General features: G+C 53.6%; 10 protein-coding genes across 10 annotated transcripts; 7 read left to right on the top strand and 3 right to left on the bottom strand.

Annotated features, from left to right (window-relative positions):
• Positions 1-415: 415 nt before the first annotated feature.
• On the bottom strand, positions 416-1867 carry OLE1 (stearoyl-CoA 9-desaturase; the record flags this gene model as incomplete). Its single annotated transcript, XM_064841598.1, has 1 exon — positions 416-1867. The coding sequence occupies one exon, from the start codon at positions 1865-1867 to the stop codon at positions 416-418; it is 1452 nt and encodes a 483-aa protein (XP_064690761.1).
• Positions 1868-3338: 1471 nt separating this feature from the next.
• On the top strand, positions 3339-4427 carry LTS14_008912 (uncharacterized protein; the record flags this gene model as incomplete). The annotated part of the gene is made up of 1 exon (XM_064841597.1): positions 3339-4427. The coding sequence occupies one exon, from the start codon at positions 3339-3341 to the stop codon at positions 4425-4427; it is 1089 nt and encodes a 362-aa protein (XP_064690760.1).
• A 216-nt stretch (positions 4428-4643) lies between these two features.
• On the bottom strand, positions 4644-4958 carry LTS14_008911 (uncharacterized protein; the record flags this gene model as incomplete). Its single annotated transcript, XM_064841596.1, has 2 exons — positions 4644-4725; positions 4783-4958. 2 exons carry the CDS (start codon positions 4956-4958, stop codon positions 4644-4646), a joined length of 258 nt encoding a protein of 85 aa, XP_064690759.1.
• Positions 4959-5992: 1034 nt separating this feature from the next.
• LTS14_008910 (uncharacterized protein) lies at positions 5993-7097 on the top strand (the record flags this gene model as incomplete). Its single annotated transcript, XM_064841595.1, has 3 exons — positions 5993-6104; positions 6155-6794; positions 6848-7097. 3 exons carry the CDS (start codon positions 5993-5995, stop codon positions 7095-7097), a joined length of 1002 nt encoding a protein of 333 aa, XP_064690758.1.
• An 800-nt stretch (positions 7098-7897) lies between these two features.
• LTS14_008909 (uncharacterized protein) lies at positions 7898-9336 on the top strand (the record flags this gene model as incomplete). Its single annotated transcript, XM_064841594.1, has 3 exons — positions 7898-8443; positions 8495-8913; positions 8979-9336. 3 exons carry the CDS (start codon positions 7898-7900, stop codon positions 9334-9336), a joined length of 1323 nt encoding a protein of 440 aa, XP_064690757.1.
• Positions 9337-10083: 747 nt separating this feature from the next.
• LTS14_008908 (uncharacterized protein) lies at positions 10084-11436 on the top strand (the record flags this gene model as incomplete). Its single annotated transcript, XM_064841593.1, has 3 exons — positions 10084-10635; positions 10708-11102; positions 11178-11436. The coding sequence occupies 3 exons, from the start codon at positions 10084-10086 to the stop codon at positions 11434-11436; spliced, it is 1206 nt and encodes a 401-aa protein (XP_064690756.1).
• A 726-nt stretch (positions 11437-12162) lies between these two features.
• Positions 12163-13060, bottom strand: LTS14_008907 (uncharacterized protein; the record flags this gene model as incomplete). The annotated part of the gene is made up of 2 exons (XM_064841592.1): positions 12163-12841; positions 12903-13060. 2 exons carry the CDS (start codon positions 13058-13060, stop codon positions 12163-12165), a joined length of 837 nt encoding a protein of 278 aa, XP_064690755.1.
• A 384-nt stretch (positions 13061-13444) lies between these two features.
• Positions 13445-14985, top strand: LTS14_008906 (uncharacterized protein; the record flags this gene model as incomplete). Its single annotated transcript, XM_064841591.1, has 2 exons — positions 13445-13479; positions 13752-14985. The coding sequence occupies 2 exons, from the start codon at positions 13445-13447 to the stop codon at positions 14983-14985; spliced, it is 1269 nt and encodes a 422-aa protein (XP_064690754.1).
• Positions 14986-15544: 559 nt separating this feature from the next.
• Positions 15545-16868, top strand: LTS14_008905 (uncharacterized protein; the record flags this gene model as incomplete). Its single annotated transcript, XM_064841590.1, has 3 exons — positions 15545-15669; positions 15729-15917; positions 16028-16868. 3 exons carry the CDS (start codon positions 15545-15547, stop codon positions 16866-16868), a joined length of 1155 nt encoding a protein of 384 aa, XP_064690753.1.
• A 370-nt stretch (positions 16869-17238) lies between these two features.
• On the top strand, positions 17239-18699 carry LTS14_008904 (uncharacterized protein; the record flags this gene model as incomplete). Its single annotated transcript, XM_064841589.1, has 3 exons — positions 17239-17373; positions 17458-18378; positions 18460-18699. The coding sequence occupies 3 exons, from the start codon at positions 17239-17241 to the stop codon at positions 18697-18699; spliced, it is 1296 nt and encodes a 431-aa protein (XP_064690752.1).
• Between the last annotated feature and the right edge of the window lie 2452 nt (positions 18700-21151).

Genomic DNA, 21151 nt, shown 5'->3' with positions numbered 1-21151 from the left:
GTACGCGTGTAAGCCGCAGCTCGGACGACAATATCGCATAGTAATGCAGTATATGATGGTGTGATGATCGAAAATTATGACAGTACCGTGATTCGACCCAAGCCGCACCAACTCTCACTCGATCGGTCATCGCGCACGCATACGGCTTCATGTCAGTTACAGCGTCGATGCACAGGTTTGTTGTAATTCGGCAGGAGATGGACGAAAAGTGAAGAGTTTGTGCAACGTAGTGGTTGGTATTCTCATCAGACATCAGTATCGTCTGGCAAATCTATTGACAAGCGAACGTAAGAAAAGCTCGCTGCTATCAATCAATCGGAACACATTGTCCCTTCGCCTCCCGCCAATCCATAGCACACCTCACGCTCAAACGCGAACCGATTCAGAAAACAAAATTCTCCTTGCCATCATCCATCTATGCCGCGCCAGCGCTGGCAGGCGGCGAGTAGACCTTAGTCACCTGCTCGCCAGCACGAACAACACGGCTACCATTCCCATCCTTGACGATCATGGCATCCTTGTTCTCACCGGCATTGCGCTTCCAGATCTCGACTTCCATGCCGCCGCGGATAACGCCTACTCGCATGGTTGAGAGCAAGTTGTGCGCGGCGTTGGAGTGGTTGTAGACACCGCCGTTGAACATGGCGGTGGCGTCCTTGCCGAGACCTGACTTGATCATGGCTTTGCCACCAGGGTGGTCGTTGATGAAATCGGAGACGTCGTGCACGACACCAGCGACGGCGATGAGGCCACGGCCGTTGCTGACTTGGTCGACGTAGTCATCCCACTCCATGACCGGAAGCTGGTCGAGCGGCACACCCCAGTCGAGCCTGGAGCGCTTCTGGTCGAGCTTCTTCTGTTGTTGCTGCACACGGCCCTTCTCGATCTCGTTGGAGCGGAACTGCTTCAGGTCGTAGGCGAGGCCCATTTGCTTCCAGGCCCAGATGGACCATTTGGTCGGGTCGTACTGGTGCCATTCGATAGCGTTGCGGTAGTCAGATGGGAACTCGTGGTGGAAGTTGTGGTAGCCTTCGCCGAGGGTGACTAGGGCGGTGATGATGTGGTCGCGAGGGCTGTTGCGGTCGTCGAATGGCTGGTCGCCGAGCCAGTGAGCCAAAGAATTAACGCAAAAGGTGGCCTGCTGCACGAAGAAGATGCGGAGGATACCGGCGTAGATGAAGCCACCGAGCCAGTCATTCCAGAGGAGACCAGACACAAGGCATGGGAAGATTAAGCCCATGAAGAGGACGACCTTCAGGTAGTGCTTGTGCTGGAGCTGAACAACCTTATCGTCGTTGAGGTCGGAGATGTCGGTGCGGCCGATACGCTTTGGGTTCTGCTTCATCAACATCCAGCCGAAGTGCGAGTATATCAGACCCTTGCGAACACTGTAGGGATCCTTCTCGGTGTCGGTGTAGCGGTGATGAGCACGATGATCACGAGCCCACCACCTGATGGAGCCCTCGACGGCGCCGCCACCAACAGCAGCCAAGAAGATCTTCAATGGGACGGTCGCAGAGTATGATGTGTGTGCCCATAGCCTATGGTAGCCAGCTGTGATACCGAGGCCAGTGGCGAAGTAATATGCAACTGCCCAGATGGCGGTAGGAAGACGAAGTGGTGTCCAGATTGCAGCAATGCATCCGGCTATTGGGATGCCAACGATGAGCACCACGTTCAGCCAATTCACATGCTTGTACCAGTTTTTTCGTGTGAGTGGTGTCTCGGTGATGTGTGGCTTCTTGGGGTCATATTTCTTGTTCCTGACCGGCTCTTGAGGTGCAGGCTTGGAGGCCGGCGATGGCTGCGAGGAGAGGAATTCCGGGTCCACAGCCATCATGCCGGCAGTTGGCTGATGCGAAGGCATCGTGGTCGTGGTAGGTGAGTAGCTCGCTGGTTATGCTGCTATGCTTGCAGGTAGTGATATCTCTGCAAAAGGTGGGATGTAGTTGTGCTCGAGCCTGAGCAGATAAGTGCACTCGCAGTAGGTAACGAAAGTGAGCAAGTCGGCAGGTGAGAGGTGGCCGGTGATATTGTTGTAGGTGGTATGAGAGGAAAGGACAATGCAGAGACAAGTGGCACGAAAGACTTTTGAAGCGAATCACTCGTCCAGTGACGGAAGCGAAAATGTGGGGAAATAACACAGAGCACCACCCAGGCGATTTTGCCCGCAGCTCAACACTTCATTCACTCGATCTCTCCCAGTTGCCGAGAAATAACACTTCTGGCGTGTCTGGATCTCGGCGGTGTGTGTGGCTGAAGGGTCGCTGGGCTTGTCACGGCCGAGAGATTTCGGAGCTAAGACATGATTGGTGCAATGGCTCAACGACTTCTGCCTTTGCGTCATAGTTCGGCAGGGCGATTCCCATCAATAATAATATCGTACGACACGCGAGCTCACGTTTGCATCGCTACAGGCAGCGGGATATCTGCTCACGTCACGAGAAGAGGATGGAGCTGTACAGCTGGCATATTTGTACGCTACCAGCATCTTTACTGTTTAATTCGTGCGTGTTTAAATGGTAGAATCATGTCTCAACCATCTTGTCGCCCCCTCGAGCAAACATTGTCTGTACCGGCTGAGGCGCCGGACGTGCAGATCTGGGGAAGACCGCGTTTCAGGGACCTGCTTCTGGAAGCCTGTCTAGGCTGAATCATCCCTACTGCACCCGCATCCGAGCTCGCGGTGGCAAACATCAAGCTGCCACAAGGTAATAATTAATGACATACACACCCGGCCGTAGAGATGAAAGAAGACATGGCCGTCTGGCTGTATCGTTTACAAGGCAACAGCAATACCGTGAGAGCGTGTTCAGAAGTGCAGCCCTCTCCACACCATCAGAAGTCTCGCATGCTTCTCAACGTTGTCAGCTGCCAGCTCGCTATCTCTCAACGTCGTTCACATGTTCTTCTTGCATTTGCACATGTCAAGAGACGTCGTCGAACCGATTGTCTGCATGGCATGCTGATTATTATTCTAGTTCACCGAGTCTTGGCTCGTTGTCGGACCGTGTCAATGCAATAGCGACGTCAAAGCTGACTACTGTTCCCACTAAGGTAGGTACGCAGGTACTTGTGCAGTAGTGGTTTTACCGAGCTCGGATCTCACTTCTGCTCGTGCGTCTGCCGTGGTGGCAGAGGTATGTAGGGCTGTCATTCTCAATGAGGCGTAGGACTTCACAGGATCAATAACGGCTCCATGTCTCCGTCCAACGCTTGTCCAGTGATTCCCCTGACAGCCTTGACGTAGTCGTCACTATCTGTCGAGAACAACTGCTGGCAAGCGCGATAGCCAGCAGCCATGCGCCCAGCTGTATTCAAGCAGGGAGGTTTCCAATATGGCCGCATCCACGAGCACAACTGTTCCCACTCTGTTGGCGAAGGACTACCTACCTGTGCCTATCAACGATGAAGAGCGCGCAGCATTCGTAGCACTAGAACCAGCCGGCTTCACGATCCGTCACCCACCTGCACCCCACGACCTAGACACCTTCATAACACCAGATGACAAGCTCTTCCAGACAATCCACATTGGCGCCGCCGTCGTCGATCCATCCAAATGGCACCTCGTGATCACCGGCCTAGTCGAGCACCCCTTTGCCCTTAACCTCGAGCAGCTTCGGACAATGCCCAGACACACCATCACGGCCTTCCACGAATGCTACGGTAGTCCTCTCAAACCCGCCACCGAAGCACTCTGGCGCATCGGCAACGTCCAATGGACAGGCGTCCCACTCGCATACCTCCTCGGCCTCGCCAGCCCTCTGACCAACGCCTCGCACATCTGGTCCGAAGGCCTAGACCGCGGCTCCTTCGCCGGGGTAAACGCAGATAGATACCAGAAAGACCTGCCGATCGCCAAAGCTTTCAGTTCGGAGGTATTGGTAGCGTACGAGATCAATGGGCGCCCGCTTGGTAAAGAGCGAGGGGGCCCTGTGAGATTGGTTGTGCCGGGTTGGTTTGGCACGAATTCTACAAAGTGGTTGTCTAAGCTCACGGTGCAGGATTGTCGTGCGATGGGGCCGTTTACGACGGTACTCTATAATGAGGTTGATCCTGAGGGGCCTGAGGGAAGTATGAGGCCGGTTTGGCAGGTTGAGATTAATTCTATGATTACGAGGCCGGGAACGGGCGTCATCGTCGAGGGCCCTGAGGTGCTCATTGAAGGTTGGGGCTGGGATGCTGAGCCTGTTGAATGTGTGGATGTTAGCGTCGACGGTGGTGAGACTTGGGAGGCTGCTCGTGTTGAGCCACGAGTTGATATGAGCTGGCAACGCTTTCTTCTGCGTCTGAATCTGCAGCCTAGGAGGTACACGGCTATCGCTCGAGCTACAAGTGCTGATGGGAAGGTGCAGCCGTTCAAGGGACGGCGGAATCATTGTCATAGCGTCAGTTTTGAGATTGTGCCTCTGGGTGAGTCAAGGTGAGATATGTTGTGAAGATGATCTATCGAGCATCTGCACCAAGCGTATCACTTCTTGCAAGCCTGATCTGCTCTCAGCAGATCCAATTGCGTAGTAGATGCCGATCAGTCGTACGTGCGGAAGCCGGGGTTTCGCAAACATTGATGCATGCGAGTCCAGTCTTGTATGCTCACCGACCATTTCATTCCATCATCCAGCATTGCCTCACCACCAGCGCTACTAGTACATGCCCCAATCGTCTGGGTCCGTCGACCTGAACTTGTGTCGCTTGTACGTCGCACGTTCGAAGTCGACGATGTAGCTATACGCAAATCAGAGAGTGCTGAGAGAGAGGTTTGTGCTGGTCGAGTAGGCTTACCACTTATTCTCTTGCTCAGACCAGATCACATTGCCGAGGTGAGCACTGCCATTGTCGACGCCACATTTCTGCACAGATGCTATTGCAATTACAAAGGCTTTTATTGTTTGGACTTTCTCGTCAACTGCTAGCCGATCCCATCCAGACTCGAGCGTGATGCCAGGGACTTTAGTCATGAGGATGTAGTGCTTGAGCGAGAAGTCGCAGAAGCCGTTGCAAGGGCTACCCTCGGTGCTGTCGTCGGATTCATCGTCCCTGGTTGACTCGATCCATCGTGACAGGAGTCTTGGGACGTGCTCGCAGCCTATTCTGTTCAGTAAGGACAATGCATTGGCCTCCCTCTCGGCTTTTGTAACGAGTAGTGCACGGCTGTTCTGTTCGTCTTTCCTTGATATGCCGTCAGCTTCTGGTGTTTCGCTGGATGCACGTCAGTTGAGATCTCCAACTCCAATTGTTGGTACGAGATCTGTGGCCACTTGCCTCGTGGAGTAGACTTTGAGGATGGTAGGTCCCGTGTACTTGGCTGCACTGTCATCGCCGTCGAGGAGAGGTAGACTAGAGATGTCGAAAACCTCGATCGTGCCGCAATTATATTCCTTGACTTTCAGTCTACAGCAGTCCAGCGACATGCAGTAATCGCCGGACTTTGCATACGTCAGACCAGACTGCTCTTCCATCTCGTGGCGGAGGCACTACTTGTCAGGGGTGTAAAGACAATGCCGTGGTTATTGCAAGAAGTCTGGAATCATTGCAAACGCAAGCTTCCACACAGTCATTCAATCGATCACGTGTAGATATGTGGATCTTCTTCCAGCACTTTCGCTCGGCCGTTTGCAGATGCATATCGGCTTTTGTTCTGCGTGTCAATGTACTTAGTGAAATCGTCCTATCTTTATGGGCAGCGGTATCTGGTGACCATAGCTAGACTGCAAGGTGTTTAGCCAAGCCGAGTATGTCGTGGAAGATGATGTTTTATGAAGTTGGAGTGCGAAGTAGGAAGAAAGTAGAGTGAAGTTGAGGATGAACGATCATGTGATAGCGTCGATGCAGATTGGGAAGGCGCGAGACGGGAGCGCCCACTGTCTGAAACGCGTCAAGTTCAGGCAGCTTTGAGTTTCGGAGAAGAGTAGGATTACCATCTAAAGGTCTCTTAAGTCAAAAACTGCATTGGAGGAAGATAGAAAAGCTCAGAACTACACTCACATCGACAATGGCTGCGATGATGCCAGGACCCGGCAGCAACAATGGCCAATCAGGCAACCCATATGAGCATTACGACTCACCTACAGTGGAGGACGACGATCTGATAGATCCTGATGACGGTAAGGTCAGGAACACTCCAGAGTACTGACGCACATACTGACGGCTATAGCCACCCTCGACGACCTCGACGACCCGATCAATACCTCCGACCGCGCACCCCTGACCGGCAACATCTCCTCCACCCAAGCCAACCAGAACAACCGCGCAGCGAACAATACCCAAGGCTACTTGAACTCGGCAATACCTGGCGAAGACAGACGGGCACCTGTTAATACTATCGACGAGTCGGTATGGGAGACATTAAGGCGAGATCTGCTGGCTGTGTGGGAGAAAATGAGGCAGGTGCTTTGGCCTAAGTACCTGCTTGGTGGTATGATGCAGAGAGGTGGTGGTATGGGCGGTGCGGAGAGAGGAGATGGGAACAGTCTCGCGGGTGGTGTTGAGACTTTGCGAGGGCTGGTGGGCAGGTGGCCTGATGCAGATGCTGTTTTGCAGGGCGGTATGAGTGAAGGGCTGAGAGATTGGGATCTGTGGTATGTTATTGTGAAACCCTTGGTCGTGATACTGGGAGGACCACTTGCTGACACGAATGACAGGGGACCACTGTTATTCTGCCTGCTGCTATCATTCCTTCTCTCACTCAACGCAAGAGAGGATCAGCGGTCACTGGTCTTCAGTGGTGTCTTTGCCACAGTATGGCTGGGCGAAGCGATCGTCACGATGCAAATCAAGCTACTCGGAGGCAATATGTACGTGCCTCCCATTTCATCAACCAGCATGACTTCACTGACATCCATGCTAGCTCCTTCTTCCAATCCGTCTGCATTATCGGCTACACCCTCTTCCCTCTGGTCATCGCCGCGCTACTCAGTGCATTACGAGTACCGACCATCGTCCGAATACCAGTGTACAGCGTTCTTGGACTCTGGTCACTAGCCGCAGGTGTCAGCATCTTAGGTGGCAGTGGCGTTGTCAAGAACAGGGTTGCGCTGGCTATGTATCCCCTTTTCGTGTTCTATGTTGGGCTGGACTGCTTATGTTTTATTTCATAGTACAACGAAGAGTCGATTGAATGAGCGAGGCGCTCGGTGTATGAAATGGTATGTAGCAGTATACTGATATCGATGGCACCTTCCTCCATGGTGACCCGGACGTCTCCGCGCCCAGGCCCTTCCTCCAGGCTGCCGTGAGGCTTTCCCGACACGACACTCTCTTGTCATCTCTTTTACTATAACGCAACTCCATCGATCAATCACTATTCAGAAGTGGCCGTGGCACCGCGCCACGCCTCATTACGGACCTCTACATGAGGCCTGATCGACCATGTCAGACGGTACCCAAAGACCTTGGTTTTTGCGATCTCACAAACGCGGATCGAGGACGGCGTAGACTTGTATGGCTTTGAAGTCACACAACGCGAAGGCATACGCCCAAGAGATATCACGCAAATCTAGTCCACGATGTATGTCTGTGCACATACTCAAGCGCTGAAACTGGGATACACGTGTCCGCGAACGCCTTCTGCTACGTCCGCTGCTAAGGTCTCCTATCTTTGGTACAGAAGCATAAGCGGGCCGCTCTGCAAATGCTTGCCACATGGTGCTGTGCTGTGTCCGCGTGCTGGCAACGACATACTAGAGTGAAAGGTGGGCTGCTGCCCGCTTCTGACTCTCTGCGCTGGCGCTTTGGATCTGGCACCATAAACAAGGGGCTATGGCCCAACTTCTCGACATCCTCCACACAATTTGATTGCGACCACAGAGGGTTGCACAGGGTGGGCATCCGTGCAACATTTATCCCGCCAGTCCTGCGTCACATCTACACGCACATCTCAAAGTCCTTTCTGGTCACGATGGTCCTCCTTGTACCTGTGCTACTCGTACTACTGCTCACACCCTCACTCACCACATCAGCTGCCCTACCCCAGGATGGACTATCACGACTCACAACTTCTAACTCCCGTGAGCAGAGCCGTACCACCGAGGTCAGTGATTCGTGGATATCAGCGAAGAACGAGGACTCCAACCATACAAAGCGTGTTTTGCCAGCATCGCAAGCAAATCCCAGCGTGATCAACACGAAAGAGTGTATGGAGACGGGCTTGCAGCTGATGAAGCTGATGTGGGCCGACGAGAATGATGCGGAACGAATCTACCAGCAATGGACGCACAAGCACGGGCTGAAAGCTCCGCTATTGGAGGCGAACGAGTTAAAGCAGTACTGGAGTTCTCAGAGTAGTGAGCAACAGTGGGTTACTGACTTCCAAGCACAAGACTTTCAGACCGCATATCGATACATCTGCCCGCACAATATGAATGTTCCCGGGGCTCATTACTTTGTCACTTGGGTGAACGACAAATCAGGGGCTGGGAAAGTCACGGTCGACAAGGAGAAACATGTAAGCAGTCTTTAGACCAGTCCAGTGGTGCGTATCTGACCGGTCTGCCAGGTCACGAAAGCGAAATTGGCTTTCGTCATGAACATCCCAGCGGGCATAATTACAATCCAGGAGGCCCAATCGCCAACGGCGCTATTGAAATCTGCAATGCCCGACCTTGCTCAGGCCCAGATAGAGCCGATGCTACCTATCCCTTATCACCGATCCAATGTTCTGTTCGCTGCTATTCGAAGTGAGCATGGACAGCACCCATATACCGTCCGTTGGCAAAACTGGGGATATGGACGACGAGATCTGGAGCGCCTTATGGGCAAATTGAAAGAGATCATTGTGGCTCGTGCTGCTATGCGTGCGGACATGCTCCAGGCTGTCGAGCAGTGTGTCTACCAAGAAATGGGTCCTGAGGAACCTGGCATGCAGATCGGAAAGATTCCAGCATTTCCCGGGGTACAGTTCACTGCTGGGTCTAGGTGAGCTTGCGCATAGTGTTCCAGCTCTCTCCCATGAGAAGTACAACGCTAATACGGGTTTCCAGCTGCTTTTACACCATACTGGGCACGAAACCAAACACAATGATCGGCTGGTTGCTAGCATCGCACCGGGACAGTCCGGACTACCGTCGCGGCCTCGGCCATACCATCTTGACCGGTGTACGGGTTTTCACCACCGATGCTCCGAACGACAATGGGCAGACGCCGCAGCTTCCGACATTTGTGTGGTCTTTGGCCCCATACACGGCTGCATTGGAGCAAAAAGCTTTGGCAGAGCAACAAAAGCCATTCAAGAACACATTCGGTGTACAGCTGCATCGACCTCCGCACGAACTGGAGGAGCACGATGAGCACCGCGGGAAGAATCCTGCTCGGGACACCACCGAACGAGAAATAATCTGAGTCGACAGGGTGGTCGCTCATTGTGTGCGCAGAGTCTGAGAAATACGTAATCAGAGTCCTATGGTGTTCTGTTCTCGAAGACTGGTGTATTCCGATGGTATGATGGTGGTTCTATGCTTTCAGGCGTACCTTTTCACGATTTATGCTATGGAAACTTGGGAGGGTTGTAGGTAGTGCTAATGAGGACATGCTCTTGGCGATAAAGAGATACGACCGAGTGGGAGATTTCACCATTGGCTGCTGCAGGACTCGTGTTAGTCCGCGATTTTGGCCATTGATACATATTTGAGGCTGAATGGACATGCGCTCTGATAGTTCCAGAAGACGAAACTGGTGATGTAAATCACGCCGTGTGTAGACCAGGTGCGTACTTATCAAATGCTTCAAAGTACGTTCGGCTCATGCTTCCGTGCAGCATTGGCCGTGAAGCCTTGTCGAACGGATCACGGTCTTCTGGCATGGTAATAGTATTCTCCTATAACCATCTGCCATCATATGATTCCCGGCTATGTGATCATGGGCATTGCGCTGGCCTAGGGACTCGGACATGCTATGAGCTGTCATCACCACGAGATTGGCTGATGGCTTCGTGCTGGCAGGCAGGGCCAACTGGTATAAAGATCCACGCCCTACCTCTCAACCAGAAGCCTTTCCATTAATCACATCCCCCTTTCCCTCGATCCTTCCAAGCATTCTGAAAGTCTTCTCACCAAACATCCCCGGGCCTGGGAAGGATCTCCAAGCACGATGCTAGGTTTTATACCGAGCTTGATATATTTCCTAGCCATCACATCCGCGGCAACAGCTGCACTTCCGGAGTATGGATCGACTCTCGACGGAAAGTCTGTCGACAGTCAGGCAGCACGTAACAGACCTGCAGGCAAAGGTCCCACCGATGTCGAAGGATGTCAACTACCGCCGTCGTCCGGCAACAACACCAAGCATGCAATCCTCGACGAGCGTGCAATGCCAGTCCATTGTGCAGATGTAAACGTCGCAAGCTACGCCACCAAAGGCGGCATACTCAATGGCCTGATGTGGGCGTCGGAGCAAGCCGCGGAGCAGCAATACCAGAGGATCTACGGGAAGCAAGGCCTAGACAACGCTTACTACACCCATTCGGAGATGACGAAATACTGGTCTCGCCACTTTGCCGGGGCCTATGCAAAGTCCCCGCGAGATGCGATGCAAGATCCAGGATTCCAGCACTTCTACCAGCAGATCTGTCCGGACCCCTGCAATCGCCCCGACCACCACGTCTACATGTCCTACGAGAACAACAAGCCGACACAGGCCACGGTGAGACGGAAAGACCCTCAATTAGCAGGGCCATACCAAAGACCATAGAAGTGCTAACGACTCGATCCGCAGGCCTTTGGCGCTCGATATAATTTCATCCTCAACGCCCCAGCCAACATCATCATAGTCCAGAACGCCCTCTCGCCGACGGCCAGGTTCGAGCAATTGAGAGCGTCGGGACTCTTACTACCGGGCGCACATCTCTTCCATCCCGACCACCTCTCCGACATCCTGTTCTTCGAGGAGCAAAAGCAGCGCACAAGATATGCGTGGAACCAGCGATGGACCGAAGCGGCCCCATTCGACACGTGGACGCATAACCTGAGGAACCTGAACACGGTGATCTTCATGGGCCATGCAGGCTTGTCGCAGGAGACGTTGTCGGTGGTCAAGCAGTGCCTCGTGCTCCGCGCCGGGACCCAGGGCCTTCCGCATTGGCCGGGCCTCGTATTGAAGGCGGGGGATCAGTAAGCCTTATTACCCTTGCAACAGATCTATATGTAGACATCAGCACCGAAACCATCGAGCTAACCACGCCACAGCTGTTTCGCCGCCATCTTAGGCACTGATCCGAACAAGGCCGCGGCGTGGCTGTTGGCCTCGCACAAAAGCCCGCAGGGCGGCTACGGCGCTAAGATGCTCTCGGAGCTACACATCTTTACTACGCAACAAGGTCCCAGTATCAACCAGTATCCGACGTTCTTGTGGCGGGTCGTGGACTGGACACCGCAGCGCGAACAGGAAGCACGTGCGCTAGAAGCAGATGTGCACACGCCACCTGGACAGCCTCATGTTTCGTGAGATTCCTGTCGTGAGTATGTGGAAGAGTCAAAAGCAAGTGTTCTTGAGCGTCTGGTCAGCCTCATGATCCGTGAGATGAGGATGGTGGAATTGTGGATGAGAATGGGTCGATAAGGGACTCCTGTGCGATTCCATGGTTTCCTCCAGAAATCCCGGCAGGTTGGTTCCATAAAATGCGGTAGCTTCAGGAGCTCAGCGGATATCCTTACCACCTTGGCAGCTTCATGTTTCGTGAGAGTTCTAGCGGTAGAATTGGTAGATGAGTATGGCTTAGCAGCGGTGGCCTGAGCCAAGCAGTGATTTCTCGCGATGTCGAAGGGTGATCGATGAGTGTGCAGGCAGTCAGCGAGTCTTGATTGTTCTTGCATCCAGCCTTCGATAGTCAGCCAAAAATGCACAATCACAGAACCCCCATCGGCCTTCGGCACGAACAATACTAAGAGTCCTGCTAGAGACGTGCTATACTTAATCCACATTTCCTCAAGGGCCTTTGCCTAGTACTCGCGCAGGGATCGTAAAGTTGCGATTTGATATGTCGGAATTGAAGAGGTGCCGAGGGGGTACCTTGAGGTAGAGTATTGGCATACTGTACACCATCAACACAGGAAAGCTATAATCACACATGCAAGCTCACTAGATCATTAACACTCGGCTTTTCGTAGTCCGCCGCGCTAGATCATCTACACCACATCGTCAGCGCCCTCTCCCCAACAAAACAGCAAGAACTCAAGGCACAATCCCACTAACCCTCTGCCGCTTCCTCCCGCTCGCCGGAGCGGTACTCTGCGCCTCCGCCCTTGCACTCCGCTTCTCCTGCTGATCGAGCACGAGACTAAGGACATCATACCCGAACTGCGGGAACTCGAGACACATGCGCTTGAATTCCGCCTCGGCCTCATGTCGCAAGACATGACTGCGTGTGGCCCAGAAATGCGCAACGGGTTTCCGGATCGTGATATCGTCGGGACTCGTCTCCGTGTAGACGAAACGGGCGTAGGCGATTTCGCCCCGGGCGGTGGATTGTGTGAGGGTGATTTTGCGGTGCGCCATACTCGCTAGCGCGGGGAGGCCGAATCGTTGCGCGAGGCTGTAGACGCGGGCGTGGCGGAGGAGGCCGATGCCGTCGTTGTCGGGTTGGGGGACGGTGGTGTCGTATTCCATGCTTTGGGTGCCGGTCATGCGGGGGTAGTAGTCGGATTTGTAGAGGTATTCGAGCACGCTGGAGGTGGCTTGGAGGTCGTCGTTTGCGAGGTCGATGGTGCGGGGGGTGGTGGTAGTCTTGGAGAAGACGTCGACTTGTGCGGCGAACCAGGGGGATTTAGTGAGGAGGGCTTGGTGGGCGGAGAGGGTGGTTTGTTCTGCGCCTTGGCCGACTACGAGTTGGATGATTGGGGAGCGGAGGTAGCTGTGCCCAATGTCTTAGCGACGTGCGTTGTATGCGCCTTGAGCTGTCGTCTCGCGCTTACTCGAGGAAGGTGGTGCGCTCAGGCACATCTGGCTCAATGTCCTCCAACCCTGTCGGCTCGTCATCTGCATCCACCGCCTCAGTCGGGTCCAGCCCTGTCGCTTCTCCCATCTCCTCGTCGCCGACCACCTCATCGATGATCTCGTCCGCGTCCACCATTGCTTCTCACTCAAGTATCGCGGTTGGGTGAGGTGGTGTCGTCGTGATCACGGAAGATGTTATGGTGGCGGTGCTGGTGGTGGTGTCGCGACAATGAGAGGGAAACAAGTGAGCGACTACGCAACAATGATCGACTGATGTTGGTTCGCGGGTAACGAGAGTGTCAGTGAATGCGACGAGGTTCATCCATCATTCATTTGACATGCGAATGGCTGGTCGCGAAAGTGGTAGCTGGAGCTCCGCATCGCTTTTGGCGCTAGATCATATATGGCTCGTTCCTGCAGTAGCGCTGTTCGCCTGCATGTCGACGAGAAGTCGCACACACTTCATCCGACACACATGTATAGTCACAAGTGGAGGCCCCATCTACGATTCACTGGACTCATGCTTCCACCTGTTGGTATCTGCCGTAACGAATCGTAAGGGACAAGTCGGAAGGCAGACACTCGCTCAGTAGCAATCTGAGGATACCTGCTTACCCTCCCACCTTTTCTCACACGGAGCAAAGCATCTTCAGACATACGAAAGCAGCCACCGCATAGCGAGGCTGTCGTCATGTGGATAAAGTCACTATGAGATCAGGTATAAGTAAGATAGCTTCCGGTTCACGTCGTCGAGCATTCTCAATCCTGCAACTGCCATAGTCAGTTGCAGCTGTGCATTCCTTTTTCTCTCCAACAACCTCTTCTAGTCCGCATGACTTGGCCACCCGTGAATCAAACATGGCGGACATCGATATGGCGACTTTGCCAAATGGGCTCCGAATCCTGACCATCCACGCCAAGGGATCTGCCTTTCTTGACCTCCCCCGTGAGCTCCGCGACCTCATCTACCACGAAGTCCTGACCGAACAACCACTCTGGCACCGACGCCACCTGTCCGGCTGCGCTTTCCGCGATCTCAATGCCGATTGCGAAAGGCCAGTCTTCATGCCCTTGAACATCCACCTAGAGGACAATGTTCCATGGCATGACATCGAGGCATGTGAGGAGCTATGTCGCACTCGCAAAGACCTGGGTCTCCAGCGTGTCAACAGACAGATTTCTCACGAGACGGAGGGACTGTTCTGGAAGCGGAATACCTTCTGCTATGATGACGCGGGTATGCTCCTCCTGGATATCGGGCCACAGAAGCCCAATAATGCGATACGGAATCCTTGGGCCGGAACTCGCCGTCAAACCATGCCTCAGAGCGTCAGGCTCAAGATCCGTAACTTGTCGTTCACTTCAACTGGCTGGCTTGATGGAATATCCCCGGAGATCGGTGAAGGTATCCTCAGAGCTTTACACAATCTGCCTGGACTAACGTCCGTCGAGCTCCCGCCCACGATCTGGCACAAGAACATCTCCGCACTAAACGGCCAGCCCCTTCCTCACCGCCTACAGTGTTCCGCCGGGACTTTGAGAAGGATCTTCGTAGGCCCAACTTATGCCCGACTATACCTGCACATGGCCAAGCGCATCCGGGCATCGTCGTGCGATCGTGAGCCAGCAGGCCATAAGAAACGTTGTGTGTGGTGCCGATTGGATGCTTTGGAGATCCAATTGCAGATGGCTCGGTGGTCGGACAGGAGTGGCCATTCTGTGCTGGGCAGTGAGATCGATCTCCTGAGCGGGGAACTTGTGACTCGGGCTTTGAGGAGATCGGTCCCGGCTCATCCTGGCACGGTGGCGCCATATCGGATGGTCGTCAAGCCGAAGGAGGGTGTCGAGCAGGAGGTCACCATCTATGGTCTTCCTATCCTAGACGCCTCGGGAAGACATAAGCGTCAAATTCACGCGCGCCTGGCCAATGTCCGCGCCAGCACTGCGGCATTGAAAGATCGTCGTCTCCGCTCCGCTCTCGTCGGGGACGATGATATCGAGGATTTGATACCGGTCAAACATACGGTCAAGAAAGTCAATGACGCGCCGACCGTTTGTTAATCTGTAGAGGATGCTGAAGACGAAAGAGTAGCTGCCCGGCAGAAGCGAAGGGATGATCAGGCGATCGAGGAGGTGATGCAGGAGAAGCATGCGGCTCGTAAGGAGCGCAAGAAGGTGAAGGGAAGTATGAGACAGCTTGATTTGCAGAAGAAAGCTGCTCGTCGGCGGACGAGCAAGAGGGGATGATCAAGGGTTGTGCGGGTCGTGTGTATCATTATTTTGAATGAGAGGCAGCATGTTGCTTGAAGACCCTCAGAAGCCCGACCCACTTTAATGCTTTATTACTGCTACTAGTGTACTGGCGTAAGCACTCGGTCGTTCACAACTCGCTCGTTCATGACACGCCACCTTGTCCGTGTTATGAATGAGGCGAAGTTCTCAGCAATTGCCAATAGAAGAGAACGAAAGTCGCCCGCAAATGAGTCAGCCCCCACATCCGGATCCGAGGGCTTCCGAGCCTTTGCATGTGAATAGGCAGATGTTTCCAGCGAGTCACAAGAGCTGAAGATCTGCCAGTCATATGGTAGCCTAACACAAAAATCACTACTGCATCTCGAAGATGGCTAACGTACCGGCTAACGTACAGCGGCCGAGATGCTTTCTCGATATCAACATTGGAGAGCAACCGGCTGGTCGATTGACGATTGAGCTCTTTGCTGACAAGACACCGAGGACATGCGAGAAGTATGGTCGCAACCCTAAGCTCACCATAGCTGCCCATGCTAATCACAATATGTGTGTAGCTTCAGGCAACTGTGCACCGGCGAGCACAATGGCATGTCCTTCCAACAAGTCCCCTTCCACCGAGTCATCGACGAGTTCATGATCCAAGGCGGCGATATAGCCAATGGTGACGGGACTGGCATGCAAAGCATATACGATGGAGAGTTTGATGATGAGAACTTGGACTGGCGGGAGATGGATGCAGCGGGGTTGGTTTGTTCTGCTAATCGGGGAAAGAATACGAATGGTAGTCAGTACGCAACCTGAATATACTCCATGCCTGGTCGGGGTTGAGTTGCTGACTGTTCGATGCCTACAGGTTCTTCGTTACTCTCGAGCCGTGTCCTCATCTGAACGGCAAGCATACAATCTTTGGACGATTAGTATCTGGACAAGATGTGCTGGAGAAGATCGCAGAGGTCGACGTGGATAAGGGTGACAGGCCATTGGAGCCCGTGCTGGTTGCGAAATGCGGCGAGCTTGAGCGAAAGAAGAAGAAGACTGAAGCACAGCCTCAGCCGCCTACACAATCAATTAGTGGGGATAGAGGTCGAAGAAGAAAGAGCAATCAGTCGGACGAGGACATGGCTGATAGTCCCGAGCCACCCAAACCACGAAATCGAAGACAGAGCGACCACGAGGTCGACGAAGGTTTGCGTGGAAGACCTCGGGCACGATCAGGATCAAGATCAGACTCGAATGCACTGTCAACCACCGGCGAAGAGGAAGGGAACGAGGACTCCCAGTCCCCGGTACTGAAGCACAAGCGAAAACGCAGCAAGTCTCCAAGCCGACACGTGGATAGAAGAGAGGAGCACGCGGGAGAGAAGCGCGAAGCAGAGGACCCGCGCGAGTTCGAGCGAAGGCGGAGGAGTCTACCGAACCAGTACGGAGACGACCGATACAAACGCGATTATGGCGGAGACGACAATAGATACCGTCCTAGTCCACGACGAGGCGGCGAGGACTATGCTGGAAGAAGACAGGATGATCGATATCGTCCTTCGCGCGATCGTCGTGGATACCAGCAGCAGGACGAGGGTCGACTTGGTGATGGTGGAAGACTAGGGGGAGGAGGAGAAGGGCATGACGATCATGAGCCGCAGGTGAAGTTCAAGGGAAGGGGTGTGATGAAGTATCGTGAGCCTGGACGACTGTAAGAATCGTAGTCTTCGACTGCAAAATGCCTGGTACGAAGCGAAAGTACATGACTGATGTGTACCGATAATAATCTATTAATTCACCATACCTCGACGACTCAATACTGTCATCATCATCATGCGGCTGATAATCTCGATCAAACCACAAATGCTCATGCCTTTCGACCGACTTTCCGAACTTCCTGTTCCTGGCAAGTTTTGGCTGTCACTCTTTAGCCTGATATGACACGGACCTCCATTGACTCCACACTCCTCCCCGCTTGCCCAGATCCGGAGTTCCGGACACTGCTTTGCCGACATCATCACCTCATCTCGCAGCCACTTTTCGCTCCAGAGTAGTGCTCGCGGCAGAACGAGGAGCGTGTTTGCCATGTGGGAGGTGCGGCAGATTGGCGCTGGACGGACGGTAGAGTTTGTGGACACGATGGTGTCAGTCTGGTCGCTGTCTGCCTGTGCCTTGCGGGTGCTCCGCTCCGAGGCTGAGAAGTTAATGTATGGTTTGCGAGTAAGTATATTAGTCTTGTTGATCCTTCTCCAAACTTCTCTGTCTCGTCTGGTTTCCATCTCCCGCAAACAACCTCTCCACCAGACATATTTCAAGATGTTCTCTACGGCCCTCCTCGCCTCTGCTCTCGTCAGCTCAGCCGTAGCTTGGCCACCAGGACCACCTCACAACAACCCATGGGGTCCGCCCAATGGCCCATCATCCGGTCACCCTGGCGCTCCTCCCAGCCCGGTAGCTTCCCAACATCAATGGACCCTCAAGAACTTCACCTCCCTCGTCGTCTTCGGTGATAGCTACACAGATGACTCGCGTCTGGGCTACTTCATAAACAACAAGGGTGCCGCACCACCCGTCGGCTACAACAACCCAGAGAGCCTGCACGCCTCCGACGGCGGCCGAATCTGGGTCGAGTACGTCAAGCAATACACCGGCGCCAACCTCTACAACTACGCCGTCTCGGGCGCCGTGTGCAGTAACGAGATCACGCCTCGGTATTTCAGCGCGATCAATGCCCCGTTCCCGGACATCGCCGGCTATGAAGTCCCAGCCTACCTGAACGATTCCGCTTACGTCTACCCCAACGGAACGAAATTCATGGACGACCCGGCCGATGCCACCGTGTACGCCATCTGGATTGGTACCAATGACCTGGGCTACTCGGCCTTGATCCAAGACGAGCAGGTGGCGGGCACGAATATCACGACTTATGTCGATTGTGTGTACGATCAGCTAGATCGCGTGTATGCCAATGGCGGTCGTTACTTCGTCATCCTGAACGTGGCACCGTTGAATTTGGCCCCGGAATATGGTATCCTTGGTCAGGGCGGAGTGGGTCCGAATCAGTACTGGCCGGACAAGAGTGGGAATATTAGCGAGATCTCTGGGCGGATGCTTGAGAGCGTGGTCACTGTCAATTCGCTATATAAATACCGCACCCCCTACGAGGTCGAGCTGGCGAAGAGGTATGCTGGGGCCAGTTTCGCCGTGTATAATGTGCACGATGTGGTAAGTCTTTCGTCCAACCTGCCGATTCTGGCCACTTGAGAGAGAGAGAGAGATCTGCTCATCTGCTAATGATTCGACCAGTTCCAAGATATCCACAACAATCCCTCCGCCTACCTTAACGGATCCGCGCCACTCAATGTCACTGGCTTCGTCAACCACTGCAACACTACTGGTGGCAACTGCGTGGCCAACACGAGCCCGGATAGTTTCCTGTGGTACGATGAGTTGCACCCGAGCGAGCAGACGCAGAGGCTTGTAGCGAAGAACTTTGTGGATGTTGTCAAGGGTGTCAGCTCGTATGCTACTTACTGGTCGAGCTAGAGGGGAGGAGTAGTTGAGACTCGAGGGTCTGTAGTCGAGTCATGTCGGGCACATTCGCGAGGGGATAATGTAATGTCTTGATGCTGTATAATGCTGAATAAGTGATAGTGCTACACTCACTCCCTCGCTACCTTCACATGTGACTCGACTCGCAAACACAAACTAACTTACCACCTTACTAATCGCCAGGGACGAGCAGAAGCCTATAAGCATTTCAATCTTCTAGTCCATCGCTGAAATACATCATACCGACCGACCTCAACGTCTCATCCCACGTGATCGCCGACTCAAGGTACTTCGCAAGTCGCCTACAACACGATGGCAACTCCAAATACGCCCTTTCGATTACTGAGCCTGCTACCGGAACTCCGTGTCATGATCTGGGAGCTCTGCCTCGTCAACGACGGGTTGAATTACCTCGTTTCCTGGGACGACGCGTCGCCTTCATTCGACTGCTATGAGAATATCGGCATCATGCAAACATGTCGCCAGATCCGCCACGAAGCGTTACCCGTTTTCTACGGCAAGAATGCATTCGGGACTACCCTCCGTGAGTGCCGAATCCCATGACTGGAACGCTGGGTGGCGCGTATGACCGACTACGAATTCGGACTGATTCGGATAGTCGGCTTTGACACTTGGCTTGGCGAGGATATCGATTGTGTGAATACACTTGTCGTTCCGCTGGGAGGGAGACAAGTTGTTATCAGTCTGGGGGAGCACGAATATTGCGATGGATGCACCAGCGTTAGCGAGACCAGTTTAGATTCCAAGGCTACTGTGGAAAGAATGCAAAGAGTCGTCGAGGGTTTGGAACAGCGCAACGGTTGCAGGATTCTGACGAAGCTTGGGTTCGAACAGCTGTGGCAAGCTGCGGTAGGCGAACGATGAGTCGACTTTGTATCAGCTCGAGTCTTCGATCGTACAGGGACTCGACAAAGGTAGATTCGCCCCAGGAACAGAAATCTGCAATGCATTGAGGTCTGATGCATACCAGGTTCGGGAGTAGCATGATGATGGCTACGCTTGGGAGCATTGCAGAACCACTGAGACCTCGCTGTAGCATCAGACGACCAACTCAACAAGCGGAGCAGCCTGACCTACAAAGCATTATTCGGGGCAGGCTCTTAGATAGGTTGGTATTGCAGTGAAGCATATATCTATCACTTGCGCTCGAACTATCGCATTCACCCTAGCGAAGATGATTCACATGCTCGAATGACTTGCTTCACTCGCTTAACCCTAAAGGCTACGTATTCCCAGCCCCTCTTGTGGTTCCAACCCTTTTCCTCGTTTCACTGATCACAACATTTCTCCTCCGTGACACTTCGACATGCCGCACCAGGTTCGCTGCAAATTCAATCCACCAAGGAGAAACGGCGACTAACGGCACTGCCTGCTACATCCTAGCACTACCTCCTGAGCTCAGGATTATGATATACGGCAACTGCTCCACCTTGAAAGACGGGTCCACTATCATGAATTGGGACAACAACCCCAATCACCCCTACCGCCAGACCCGTGCCCTCACACAAACCTGCCGACAAATGAGGCAGGAAACACATTCCCTCATCCACGGCTCAAACTGTCTGGAATTCTCCTTTCAACATGACCGACGCCCCAAGATCGAAAGCTGGATCTCAGCGCAACAAAATGACCAGGTTTTCAATTCGATGCGTCAATTCAGCTTCGCCGAGTTCCATGGCAGCTGGCCTGATGCAAGTACGACGTAATCTTTACGCTGCACGACTTGCAACGGCCCATTAGCTTTAACATAGAGTGTCTGAAACTCGACCGCGGTCCCAATATTCGGCCTATGATAGAGAAGATGGTTCGTGGGATGGGGAAAACATTGAAAGGATTGGACGAACGGGACGGGCGCAGAATTTTTACTAAGGCCGCCTTTGAGCAGTTGTGGAAGGTAATGGTCAGTGTCTTGGTGAAACAGTAGGCGTCCGCCGCGACCGGGAGGCCGGTGAGCTTCCAAGCTGGTGCTGATGCTGATGGTGACTGCATGTGATTCTGCAACACAGGCCCCGACCACGGTGGTGGGTACTTGCGCTCGCTGATTGTCGAGAACGGATGGGTCAATGATTAAAGATGGGGTTTTGGTGGTACTGCTGTAGCGAAGTAAGGTGATCGGAAGAGAGTCGCTATGCACGCTATCAAAAGCCCAAAACATAGCAATAGCGAAAGTGAATCTTTCGCAGTCATAACGTCATCATCACTGATTCCTCCTTGTGATCCCATCGAGTGAAAGCCGAGCCCAGCCCAATTCAATGCCTTCTCGTGTCTGCACCATGCACCTAAGAAGGAACGACCCACTCGACATCGTCGAGCGTCAATGTGCTCCCTCCATGCCCGTGCCGTGTATGTCATGCGCCGGCCCCTTCGTTCTGTTCATTCCCGAAAACGACATTCTGGCCGCCTGAAGTGATGTGGTACGTACTTC

The sequence above is a fragment of the Recurvomyces mirabilis genome, assembly GCF_035927965.1.
Source record: "Recurvomyces mirabilis strain CCFEE 5264 chromosome Unknown scaffold_28, whole genome shotgun sequence".
Lineage (NCBI taxonomy): Eukaryota > Fungi > Ascomycota > Dothideomycetes > Mycosphaerellales > Teratosphaeriaceae > Recurvomyces > Recurvomyces mirabilis.
Note: the sequence above shows the minus strand (reverse complement) of the source record. Positions and strands in the feature narration are given on the sequence as shown.